At 41.8% G+C, this 13,829-nt stretch overlaps 1 protein-coding gene across 5 annotated transcripts in view; it reads right to left on the bottom strand.

The window, feature by feature from the left end:
- ADGRF5 (adhesion G protein-coupled receptor F5) overlaps positions 1–13,829 on the bottom strand; it is a 98,510-nt gene that overhangs the window by 22,764 nt on the left and 61,917 nt on the right. For all 5 annotated transcript variants that reach the window (XM_019734692.2, XM_019734690.2, XM_074333039.1 and 2 more), the window contains exons 5-10: positions 10,710–10,886; positions 10,480–10,586; positions 8,850–8,908; positions 7,869–8,011; positions 4,763–4,984; positions 3,338–3,541 (exon numbers count right to left, since the gene is read on the bottom strand). In XM_019734692.2, coding sequence (XP_019590251.2) covers positions 3,338–3,541; positions 4,763–4,984; positions 7,869–8,011; positions 8,850–8,908; positions 10,480–10,586; positions 10,710–10,886 — 912 coding nt within the window. The remainder of the gene's footprint in view (positions 1–3,337; positions 3,542–4,762; positions 4,985–7,868; positions 8,012–8,849; positions 8,909–10,479; positions 10,587–10,709; positions 10,887–13,829) is intronic.

Raw genomic sequence — 13,829 nt, forward strand, 5'->3', positions numbered from 1 at the left:
CCAACAAAATCTCCTGTGAAATCGAAGAAAATACGCCGTTGCTTGGAGTCCAAACCAAGCGTGATTTGCATGCTGATTGAATTGCTGTACAGTGGAGTCCTGACACCTGGTCTTTCAAAACAAGTGGGGTGACCCTCATGTGCAGCCAGAATGGAGAATGCTACCACTAACAATGCCGCTTGCTACTTCCAGCTGCTCTCTACTTAGGTCTCACTGCAGTCCCTGAGGCAGGCGTGCTGCTAGTGGCACTTTATAAAGTGGCTTGAAAGCAACAAGACCGATTTCTAGTCAATAAGGAAAAAAAGCCAGTCTCACTTCTTTATCTCTTATTTATGCTTTGTTTGGATGCAAAAAGAACATTTCCGATAGCACACAGACACACACAATCACAGAAGCTTAGAAACTTAAGTGGGGCAACTGGGAAGAAAAGAAACAAAACAGAACATCTGGGTGTTTGTTCCCCCCTCACAAATCACTGCTCCGTGCTGTCACAGGCCTGGATAGTCAGCCAGGAAGAAACTGACACCCTCTTGTAAAGATTCAGTTGTTTTATGAATGCTCTGCATGACGGTGAACCAAGGAAGTATCATGGGTCACAAAGAAGTTTATGCACTCATTTGTGAACTGTTCTAACTTGTGGGCAGAATGGGAATGGAGCTTTCATTCTTTTTTTATCATCACACCGCAGAAGAAGAACGATGGTGAGTCTACAAACTCTGTTGCCCTTACATTCTCCCAACTTGCCAAGCCATTCCTATACAGGCAAAGCTAGTATCAGATACAGAAAAACTAGAAGGTGAACTAATGATAATAACTATTGGTACCTTTACTATTACTACTATTACTAGTATTATAGTATCAATGCTACAGTAGTCCCCCCTTATCCATGGTTTTGCTTTCTGTCATTTTGGTTACCTGCAGTCAAGCATGGTCTAAAACTATTAAACGGAAAATTCTGGAAACAAACAATTCATAAGTTTTGAATTGCACACAATTCTCAGTAGCTTGATGAAATCTCATGCTACCCCTCTCCATCCCTCCTGGGATGTTAATTATCCTTTTGTCCAGCATAGCCAGGCTGTATGTACAATACAATAAGATATTTAGAGAGATCACATTCACATAACTTTTATTACAGTAGATTGTTATAATTGTTCTATTTTATTATTAGTTATTATTATTAATCTCTTACTGTGCCTCATTTACAAATTAAACTTTATCATAGGTATGTATGTATAGGAAAAACAGTGTATTTGGCGTTTGGTACTAGCTACGGTTTCAGGTATCCACTGGGGGTCTTGGAACGCATTCTCCGTGGGTCAGGGGGCACTTCTGGATTACTTCTGCTACCATTATCATGAATATAATAGTTGGTGCCCAATGATTTGGAAAACCACAAAAATCCTTCCCTGTTCAAGAAACCCTGAAAGCTAGAAATTCTGCTGTTGCTGATTACTTCTTTCTGTTTTATCCCTTATCAGAGTGTTTTGAAAATGAAATGTATCTGTGTCTGAGAAGAGGTAACACATTCAGTTCAAAATGTTTGGGGTGAATTGTTTATCTAGATTGCTTCCCATTGACCCGGAAAAATGGGTGTTAAAGCACTTGAGGAATTTGGAGAAAGACGGGTACAGAGAAGGGGCAGCCAGGGCGGGGGAAGAAGGGCCAGGGGCCTGGAGCAGAGGCTAATTCATCAAAGAACTGACTTGTGCAGGTCCCCTGGCGGCCAGCCCCGTGACAGGAAGTCCATTGTTCTGCAGTCGGTTCAGCTATCATGGGACATCAGGAATGTCTGAAGAAGTGGTGGCTACGGAGAGGTCCCGGAGCATCTGCCTCACTGTCTTCCTGGTTCCTCTGCCAGAGGGCGAGGTTGTTCACCTCTTAGAGTTGAGAGCTGGTAAGTCAGTACCTCGGGAACTGTGCAAGGTCTCTCTCCCATCTGGCAGTTCCTTCAGGATGCCTACACCTCCTCTTTCTTAAAAATCAGGGAAGTGACTAAATGTACCTACCATGTGTCAACATTTTCAAGATAACAGATGCCTTTCCCATTCTGAGTGCTTTACGGTTGAATACAAATGCTGCAGCGGAAAAGTGCTTTGCAAAATAGATGGGCTCAGGAAAAGTCGCATGTAGATTGACCATTAGTTCATGTTTTATAATTTTGTCTGGTAGCAAAGGCTTTGTAAAATATAGTCACTAATGCATATCATGGACAAAGCCGCATTTTACTTTCATGTTTCGTTTTGTGTGTTTTTTACTGTAAAGATGAGCACTTAATATTGTCATTTCTTAAGGGAAGGACTGGATCTTGTTACATGAGGGTTCTAGGCAGAAAACAGTCTTCTACTTCAGTACAAACTCTGCCAGATCAGCTTGCTCCATTGCTGGTGCACCAGGCATGGTAATATAGTTTGGCCAAGATAAACCCTGGTCTTATGAAACAAGGCTTGGGGTGAGTCCCAATTCTTTTTCCTTTCCTAGTGTGACAACCTTGAGTAAGTCGTTTAATTTGGACTTCCTATTGTGACAACCTTGAACAAGTCATTTAATTTGGACTTTGTTTTCCTTCTTTGAAAATTAGAGGCAAAAAACACCAGCTTTAAATTTGTGTTCAAGTTTGAATATGATTAAAAGTAAAAAACTGTTTTTAAAAAATTGGTTAATCATAAACTGTTATATAAAAGAGTATTGCTATTTTAATTTATTATTATTATTGTTATCATTTATCAGTATAAACTGGGTGGTAGGGAACTTCAAGTAAGATCTCAGATCGAAAATGAAAGCAAACAAGATCAGAAACTAACAGGAAACCATTGAGAAGCAAACAGGTCTACAAGAGAGATTAAAAAACACAGAGACACAGAATTAGATAACACAGAAGAAAATGTGGATACAAAGATGGAGAAATGAGAAGGAGAGACAATAAGAGAAGAGACACAGAAATGAGGTGTTCCAAGTCAGTCTCCCAAAGTAAAGCTGATGACCTCATCCTCGGCTCTTTGCTGAAGATGGAAAGGGAAGGTAGGTGGGGATAAGCTTTTCTGTTGGCTGTGGCGGGAAATGCTATGGAGCAATGTGATCAGATCACCCCCTCTTGAGTCTTCTCTGCCAGGATCTTGTCTACAACTCAAATGTGACACTTGTATGCATATATTTTGGGAATTTTGTTCTAGACTAGCTAAGCTAGAGCTGGCATCAAACCTAGTAATTTTCACTGTCTGAAGTCCGGGGGAAAAAAACAGCCATCTGACATTTCCTCTTCCACCCTCTGCATCTCCCATTTTCACTTGGCCAAGAGACAAAAACTTCTTTGCAAAAAGGTATCTAACATTCTTACCTGGGACATATATTTTGCCCTCCTGCTTCCATTCTATTTTACTCCAATTAACATTAATCTCGCTGCAGCAGTTCAAAGATACAGGACTGTTGTCACACAACACCTTCATGTCTTCATTTGCCAAAATTCGGATGGGTGTAACATTAACTCTTTTTCTGGACTCATATTCAAAAATATCTAATGTCAGTTTGCAAATATAGTCACCTGCAGAGGATACACAAAAGCATTTATTATTACTACATATAGGTATTTCCTTAGAATAATGATAACCTCATCTCAGGTGTCAGGTCAGCGCTTCAAGAAACATCATTTTTTCAAAAGCATCTGAAACTTGGTCTGAACAACCCTGAAGGAACATTCAGAAAGTGCAGAACGTCAATGTAGATATTTCTGATGCTACAAGGTAGAGTAGAGAGGTGTTCTAAGGAAATAGCAGAAATCTCAGGGTCTTCACCGGTAAGAAGAAAGTGGCGATAGAAGAGGTAGACAGGAAAATTGGAAAGCCTTGGAGAATTAGCAGACTGCATAATTTTGGCATTTTAGTTAATATTATTTATATGACATGGCAAAATCAGAATCGACAAAGATGTGACAGGAAACATGTGTCTGCAACCTAACTTCTCATTCAGAGAAAAAGATGGCCCTGTTGACCTCTGGATTACAATGGAGTTATTAAATTCTAGGATGTCAGGTTTAAGACGTATGCTTCTGTAGTATGCTGGGGGAGGGGGAGCCAGCAGGGGCAGGTGGAAGGATTTACAATGGAATACAAAAAACTGGGGGGGACAGATATGCCCACTGTCCTGAGTATAGTGATAATTTCACAGGTGTATACATGCGTCAAAACTTATTAAATTGTATATTTTAAAAACCGGGGGTGCCAAAAAAAATGTATACAAGGGAACACTTTGGTCAACGTTGCTCAAGCAGTAGTTCGCTGTAATCAGAAGTGTCTGGAGGCTGATGGGAACCACTTTGAGCTCCTCTTGTAATTGCAGACGTCAAACGTGACTTGTATTCATCTTTTGCTATCGGTATACAAGTATATTGAATATTACAATTTTAATAGTTCTTTTTCCTTTCTTAAAATGTGTATACATTTTGGGGGCACCCTCTGTATGTACAGCTTATTATATGTCAATTCTCCCTTAACAAAGCTGTGTTAAAATTTTAAAAGATTAAAAACAAATGTCTGCTTTTTGTCTCAGGTCCCAATGCAGAAGCCTCCGTAAATGTGGAAAACTGTATCTGTCTCCCAAGGCTACATTTGCTCGGCTGAGACGCCTGAGATTTATTTTCAATTTTGAAAAGTTGAGCCCGGTGCCTTCTTTTTAAAGAGGAACATGCTCTATACCCATTCTATGGTTTGCTTCTTCGTGAGTTCTTCATTTCTTTCCTGCCCCCAGGAACCGGATGGAAACCCACCTGCATCACCCTGGGTGATGTTATAAATCATGAGGCGTGACACTGAGGTCATGTTGTTGAGCACGAAGGTGTAAATGGAGAACCTGCTGCTGTTCTGGATGTCAAAGCGTCTTGCGACGTGGTGCCAGGACACGTTGGAGGACAAAACTTCATTTTCACACGTCAGCGTTACCGTATCCCCTTCAAAGATGATCTCTGGTATGATAGAGAATTTCGTTTCATCTGGAAACCCAAAGGAAAGAACTATTAGGATGCCAAAGCCAATAAACGGAACTGATGCCACTCACCAGATGTCCCCACCAGGGAGGTCGCCACCGCATCGGTGGTGCTGACTGGAATGAGGCAACACGTCCTCCTCACTCCATCCCTGGGTGGCTGGTACCTGAAGCCCAAAGAGTTACAGCCAGAGTCCCAGATACTAGGACTGTTTCCAGTTTGGGGTCTTTGCACACTTTGCACAGTTTGGGAGTCCCAAAGACATTTTCAACTATTTCAAATTGTGTGGTAGAAAAATGCCTATTTGCTTATGAAAAAGCCATACCTACTAAATTAAACATCAAGTTTCTTTGCTACGGACTTAAATAATATCAATGGCTTCTTACCCATAACTGATATCTCATGCTGACTGAAAACTCTGTTCTACGTCTTTGATGAATTAGAAATGGGAAAACAATTTTTTTTAAAATAATAAAGTCTGCTTGGGGAATGATTTTTTAAGACCTAATACTCATGGGCCCTTACGTGTGGAAGCTTGACAGACACACAGGTCTAGATTTGAATCCTGGATCTGTGCCACGTGTAGCTGTGTGACCCTGGGGCACTTGCTTAGCCTCTCTGAGCTGCAGCTCCCTTGTCTGGAAAGCAATGCAAGCTACCTTGGGAGGTGATTTGGGGGAATAGTATCTATTATTGTTTTACATTAAAATTCTGGGGAATCACTGCATTAAGTCATCTCACAAACAGAAATAAAAACACAATGTCTTTTAAGTTTGTACGTCTTTTTAAGGGTATCCTTTGCTTACACAACAGGCAGTTTTTTTTCCTCCAAGGTGTTTCTTGTGCTATGTCATGAGTACCATGTGCTGAGGAAATCAGAGGAGCTGGGTCAGGAGGCTCTAAGAAGCCTCTCTTGTTTTTCGCTTGGGATTTCATGCCTGTCAGAGCCTCTCTATATTGTAAATAGCGGACTAAAACACCCCATCAAATTACTTTGCGGTGGTATGATGTTCTGGTCAAAATATGAAGGGATCTAAATATTTCTTACCACTTTTTATAGGTTCCTGAGTAAAATAAGATTTTTAAAAAGCACATTCAACGATTAGGAATCAAGGCCATCTGTGACTGTTTAATATCGTGAATGGGCTTTGAAGTCACACAGCCTTGTGTGACTTACTAGGTGTCCTCAGGCAAATTATTTACCCTCTCTAAGCCTCCATTTCCTCACCTGTAAAGTGAAGATAATAACATCTCACAGAAGAGATGAGGATGAAACATGTGTAACCCATTGAGCTTCACACGGAAAAGATAGAAAAGATACAATAATAGTGTCTGTATTTGCATTACTGCTGTTGCTAATTACCATGATTAGTAAAAAAAGCTGCACATGTTACAGAATCACATCCTGGTTTTCAAAGGAGCACAGGGACAAATGTAGGTCCTCTGCAGAAAAGGGGGTGGAGCCCCTTTCACAATGACTCCATTGCCCTTTGAAAGAATAGCCATGGATACTAAAGCACTTTTGTGAACTGTGCTATCAGTACCCTTATTTCTGAACTGACTGTCCGCCACCAACCAGTAAAACTCCTGGATCCTTATTCATTTAAATGGCTAACCTTTGTCGGCACAACTGAAAATTTTGGGGAAGAGTACTCGGAATTGAAGCTTACCTATACTAGAAACTTCTGCTTTCCTATGCGCTCAGAAGAGTAAATAAAAAGAATTTGTCAGGGTAAAGCATCTGTTGGTTGGTGGGGTGGAAGGAAGGGTCAGGAAGTGGTGGCATCGCTGAAATTGTTTCTATGCAAGTCCACACTTTTAGGCCATATACACCCTTTCCTTTAATTTTCTGTTTTTTTATCTATGTGGTTGCCGCCTTATTTATCCTCAGTTTTGATTTTGCTATTTTATCTTGCTATGGTGCGATGGTATAGCACTTTCTTACCATTGGGTATATCTCTTTCAATCTTTTGTTTTTCATAAATGATCTGATGTCTAAAAATACCAGCAGAGAATGTAAACAGAAAGAGTAAAAACCCGCTATTGAGGACAGCCTAACTGGCGAGAAGGGCACACTTTCTCTCAGTTCGTGCAGTGCCTTCCCATACAGCAGACTACGTTGCTCCAAGAGGAATCACCCTCACTACGGAACCATGGGCCTGAGTTATCTAGAACATCTGCCAGCTAATTCCTGCCCACCAAATCCCTGCCCAGCCAGCTCCTTTTCCTATCCCCCAAGCAATAATAGGTCTGCCCACCTACTAACAGAACAAAGCCCAACTCTGTACCCCATTTGTAAAATGGTGGAGAACGTCAAAAATCCCAAGATTCTTACAACTGTTATACGTGGCCCAGAGCAGTGGCTCTCAAACTTTCCCATGCTTCGGAATCACCTGATACACAGATTGTCCCCACTTGATCTGGGGTGGCCCCAAGAATTTGCATTTCTAACAAGTTCCCAGGTGGTGCTTACTGATGCTGTTGGTGGGGGGCCACACTTTGAGAACTACTGTTCTAAAATAACAGTGGCCCCCTATTTAATATCAGTGCGTTTCATGACTATCCTACCCCCCACCACAATGATGGTTTTACTTTTTTGGATGTTTTGGGCCTGTTAATGGAAAATTTCCATAAACCCAGATGGCTCTGTGGCTCCCTTATAAAATCTTTTCCCCTATAAGCCCTGCGCCATTAGTGATATTAGTTGCAGTAGGAGGCTTTGCACCAGCCAAAGACCTAGAGATGACACGTTAACCTCTATGCCAGGACTGGAAACGCTTTCCACAGGGGACATCTAATGCAATTTCCTAGATTAAGCATAATGATAAACACCATTGCCATATCTAAACAGAATCTATGCATTAAACAAATGTAGCAAGGTTCTACTTACTACTAGTAACTGCCTGAAAGGAACTGTCGTCCATTTTGTAGGTCTGATTGAGTTTCTGGGACACGTGCTCATTCGCTTTATGCATTAACTCAGGTGATGGTGTGGTGGTCCTGACTTCATAGCTCACAACCACACTTCCGGGCCTGGATGGAGAACACTCAGTTCAGTAAAGCAGAAAGTGAATATGAAAAGTCTAGATCCTTATGGTTTATTTGCATGAGAAAACAAAATGGCAGAAACAGCCTGGGTACTTTTATCTTCAAGGGTTCACTGAAATCAACGTATTTTCAAGCTCTAGGTGAAAGCCCGAGGCAGGGCTTGCACACTCAAATGTCTGCAAACAGGTGACATCAATGAAGGAAATAGCCAGGGAAGAGTGAACTGAATCACATAAGTTGGTCATAGGGTGGCAGCCACAATGCAGAGACTGCTGTCACACAGCCATGTTGGCTCAGAGTTAGACATATGCTAAATGTCAAGTGAAATCAAAATCCTGAATGTTTCTATAAACATTCTTTATTTTTAAGATTGGCAACTAACTTTTTGTAACACTGAACAAACCTGCTCAGATCTACCAGGGTGCCCAACTCCAGAGGGAGCAATTCACATTGCAGCGTGCATCTGTCGTCCTGGCTGGCTGGCCAACTTTTATTGAATAAAGCTGTCATCGCATGATATAATTTAACTTTTTATTTCTGACCTCCCTAGACTACAAACTTATCCCAAATCTTGTGTCCAAATTCTTGTGTGCACAGAATGGACGTGAGTCTTTCTCTCACCTTCCTTCTAAGTAGATCCATCTGTAAGAAGTGAGCTACAGTTCTCAGTATTTAAGCCCCAGCAACCTGGCATTGTCATCACCGCTACCAAAATGTTCCTGTTGAGTGTCCCAGATGATGCCCTTCTAATGGGCTTTTTCTCCTTCACTAATGTGTTGTCCTCTGCCATTGGAAAGAAAGAACCCAATAATAGCATTCTTACCTGAACCCTGTCACAGTCACCAATTGGAAGCCTGGTAAAATGCTGTAACCTTTCCGGAACTGGAAAATAAAGCAAGACCAGTGTCATGTATCAAGGTCCAGTGAGAGATATGTCAAAGATTTGAAACAAACTAAAAAGTGCATATTCCTTATAACCCTGGGTAAGATTTTTCTCCTGTGTATTTTATTAGCGCTGGCATTGGTGGACCTTTGAAGAAGTAATTCCTATCTGCCTATGTCAGTCTGGGTTCTCCAAGAAGCAAACACTAGAATAAATGTGCAAAAAGTGTATTCCAAGAATATGGGGGAGGCAGCAGTAAGGCAGGGCAAAACATCAGATCCTGAGTGAAAGAGAGTGGGAAGAAAGATTGGATGGATTCATCCTAGACTGAACTTGGGAAGGTTCAGTAAAGCTTTCAAAGGAGTCCCATGTCTGCTAGACACAGACCTGCCATGCTCATTCATTAGTAGAGAGCAGCAAGCACTGTCATGGCTTTTGGGGGCAGCAGCTGGGGCCTTTCATCAATTACATTTCCTATAGTTAGAGATCTATGAGGTGGAGCTCATGACCACAACCTTGCCTGAGTCTCCTTCACTTAACATAGGGCAACATTGGTTGAGCCAGTGTGGTTTTTGATGATGTTTTTATTCTATTTTTCTGAATACCAACCCTACAGGAGATTTAATTTGATTCAAATCACATTTGTAGGGCAGATGTGATATGCAAAACACTGTGCAAGTAACTGATGGGTGGACTTCTAAGATTAATATGTAACTCTCTCTTTCCTCAAAAGTATGCAATTTAGTGTGGGGGGGGATGGGGAGGGGATGGGGTGTTTCTCATGCTGTGGAGAACTACTACAACCCACATATGCAAATCAGATGCTCAAGAGCATTTCTGTATCAGCTTTTTATCATGGTACCCATGGAAAACGATAACATTTCTGTGGCACATTGGGAGAAGCTCTTGGCCTCCTTCTGGCCTGAGGCAGGGCCTCAGCTGCCCCAAGAGTTAAGGGAAGTCATTATTCCATCCCACCTGTAATAATTTGTGCCATACCAGTCAGGAAGCTCTGTTCCAAATGAGTCACCTCAAGTAAAGCACTTAGGCTTAGATGAATTAATCCAGTGTAAAGCACTTAGAATAGTGTCTGGCACACAGTTAACACTCATAGGATATTCTCGATTTTCACCTGAGTACATTTAAATGTCTTCAATGTGTGGAGTGATTTGGAACCCTCTGTTCCAGGCTTGGGCTGTTCTGCCCAAAAGATGTTGGGGTTTCATCCATGCGGTGTGTGAGGATGAATAGAAATGCACAATCTGGTGCTTCTAGACCAAATTCTTGGGCCTCTGAATAGGTTTCAGTGAGTTGATGCAACTAAATCTTATCTGAATTAATTCTACTCTGGGAAGAAGTTATGCCTGTAGGTCAAGATGATGTCATTCATCCCCCAAACACTGTTTCTTTTGAGCACTTCTTAATTCATTAACCCAGATGTATAGGAACAACTTTGATATCCACATTCATAAATTCTGACAGATCCAAGCAAACTATCCACTGTCAACACAATAGATTCAGTTCAGCCTAAAGCATTAGTTCATTAAAAGGCTCCTGGGACAAAACCTACCGCTGTTTCCAAATCAGTCTTGTAGGACCTATAGAGGGCAGAGGAAGAGTTCCTGAGGTCTTCTTGAAAGCCCACATTGAGTCTGACTGACATTCTCAGGGTAACAGCTGAAAAACAGTATTTAATAATCTCATGTTAGCATTTAAGGACACATAGGATGGAGAAACATTTGCTTGAGCTGGTATTAAATAGCCACTCAACAAACAAACATTTAATGAGCAGTTACTTACCTCTCTTGAGCTGGCAATAAGGTCCCTTGGGAGGCAATCCTTTAAGGCAATTACAGTGATGGCCTGCAGGGGAGCTGCCATGCTCTTGACAAGTGAGATTGTGGAGGCACTGTTCCTGAGGCCACCTATAGCCTGTCTCACAGGAGCACCAGATTTCATTTCCAGTAGGTCTGCAAACTGTCATTAACCAAGAACAGTGAGGAGAGATAAGGTGGTCACTACCTTTGTATTTATAGGCTACAAGTATGTATAGACTAACACGACGCCACATTGCCTTTCTGGGACGTGCAATAGTACTGCATGAGATTCCCATGATTCCGTATGCATCACCATACTATTAGGCATGGCCATCGAAAAGATGTCTACTCTGACTAACCCAGAGGATGCCTCCAATGATAACATGATAAACAGATTCCTGGACATTCAGTGTATACTAGGTAGGCAGCCAGCAAGATGGCCCCTGACCATCCCTGCCTTTGTGTACTCACACCCTTTTGTAGTTCTCTCTCATAGTGTACTAGGGTTGTGTGACCAACAGAATGTAGCAGAAGTGATGATATATCATTTCTGAGATTCAGTTATAAAAGACACTGTGTCTTTCATCTTGGTGGCTCTCTCCCAATCTCTCTTGGATTACTTGCTCTGGAGGAAGCCAGCTGTTATCAAATGAGGACATGCCATCGTGAGGCCCACAGAGGGAGGAACTGAGGTCTCTAGCCAACAACTAGTGAGGCTTGAGGCCTGCCAACAACCACAGCAGTGAGCTTGGATGTGGATTTTCTACCCCTAGTGGAGCCTTCAGATAAGAATGCCCCGCTGGCTGACAGCTCAACTGCAACCTCATGAGGGACCCTGAGCCAGAGCCACAGCTTAGCTTCTCCAAGATTTCTGGCCCTGAGAAACTCTGTGACATGATAAATTTTATTTGACCGCTAAGTTTTGGGGTAATTTGTTATGCAGCCAATAGATAAAAAACATAAAGTACAAGCAACATTGTGCCTTTCACATTTCAAGTCAAATGTGAGAACCCCCACAGACTCTGATCCCAGGGGGACATTGAAAAATGCTCTGAAAACGGAGGGCTTTGAATTTATTTCTAAAACTGGACCAAAGGCATATCACTGGGTGCTGTTTGTTACGCAGATAGGCACCTAGGCAAAGGCTCAACAGAGTGACTATTCAAAGGAAAGCCATCAAATAATTTTTCCTGAAACAGGAGGAAAAACCAAGTTCCAGTTAATCCTTGGATGCTGATGCAATCCTGTGCCCAAGAAGTAGGTGGGAATTGAACAGAAGCATAAGGGACAGAGGAAATCATGGCTGCTAGTGAGACTGGTGAACATTGGCAGGGGGTAATTTGAAGGGAGCCAACAAGACCCCCTTTATCAAAATCTCTCTCCTACTGACCTGAAATCCCACTGCTAAAGCATTTTTTTCTTTCTTTCTCTTTCTTTTTTCATTCGTTCATTTTTGAGAGGGATGTGAGGGTAGTATTTGAAGAACTTTTGCCTCCCATGTAAAATACATACATGCTTTAAGAGGATGACAAAAGCAATCATCTCAAGACCACCTACTGAACTCTAGGTATTGTTTGGTGTTTGACACATGTTGTCTGATCCTAAAAATCCTGTTTTGTTTACTATTATTAAAAATGTCTTTCTTGAAAGGATCATAAGGTCAGCTATTGGAAGAGTGGGTGGGGAAAGCATGGGAAAAGGGGAATGGAGAACATTTGAGGGTGCTTAGGCATTAGTATCAGAGTCAGTGAATCTAACCTTCCTTACGCACCCATCCCACCCGCTCCTCTCTGAGGTCAATGTCCCCAGCCCTCCCAGCCAGCCCTGAAGTCCATGAGCCTCAGACTCTCTCACCTGTCAGAAAGGATTCACCCCTCCAACATGTGAGTGACCAGTCTTGCTGGCAGGATAAATTACACTTTCCCAGGGCATTTGCATCTTAAAAGTGCACCTTGTTTATCCAAGTTGTGAATTTGTTAACCCAACTTGTAAACTTAGGTTAACAAGTTTCTAAAATGGCCGAAACAGTGGGGCCCCTTGAAGCCACGCCTCCAATAGAACAAAATAAATCAAGGAGAGTTTGTTCATATGTCTATATTGAGTCTACGTAACATAAACTCACCACTGAAGCTCAAATGTTCATACTCACAAGCTGTTTAATGAAAATGAATGACGTCTTTGATACCAATTGGTCTGTTTTCTTTAGTAGATTTGCTTTCTAGTACCCAAGTAGAGACCAAGGGTTTTAAGAAAATGGGGAAGCAAAACAAAATCGACTAGACATCTATCAAATTATTATTTTTTTCCCATAAGTAGGGGACGTAATTTTAGAGGCAGGAGATCTGTGCTGAGTGGGAACTGAGAAGGGAGTTTCCTTTGTTGCTTCAATGTAACTAGTTTCGTGAGATGTTCTCCCTGAAGAGTGCTGTGCGCAACTACATTTGAGGAGCATGGAATATGCTTTCAGCTGCTGGATGAGTCACACTGCCCATTGGCATCCGATCAGAGAACCACTAACTCAAGGCAATTAGTGCCAATGTAGAATGTGTTGGACAATGGAATACAAAAGGAGCTTTGAAGACAGCTTTCAGGTTCGAGCAGCATATGTTAAGAACTAAAAATTAAGATGCATGGACTGACATTGTGATAGACTATTTTAAATATAAGAATTTGAAAAGACTTTTGAAAAACAGAAATTATATTCTTGCTTCCATTTTAGAATAATGAAGCCCAACATCTGTTAGTGCTTTGCAATTTACAAAACGGTAACCTTTTATAGGACAAGGGGTAAACCCGTCTCACAACTTCTGTGGCATACAGGTGATGGTCCCCTCAGACATATGAGATCTAGCACAACCTAGAAAGGGAGTCAGTGACCAGAAAGTCCAATCCTATAGTATGGGAGCTTCTACTTAATGCCTTCTTCTGATCCAGGCATATTTCTGGTTCCTATATCCTGACTTATGGGGCCAACAAGAAAGGAACTTACTACTAATTAATATCCTGAACCAGTCCTTGCTCTGCCCACTAATTGCCCAGGGCAAGAGGACCCAGTAGTTTGTCGTGGCCATCTATTGAGACCACTTAACGACAACCAACAAAC

The sequence above is a fragment of the Rhinolophus sinicus genome, linkage group LG05, assembly GCF_036562045.2.
Source record: "Rhinolophus sinicus isolate RSC01 linkage group LG05, ASM3656204v1, whole genome shotgun sequence".
Classification (NCBI taxonomy): domain Eukaryota; kingdom Metazoa; phylum Chordata; class Mammalia; order Chiroptera; family Rhinolophidae; genus Rhinolophus; species Rhinolophus sinicus.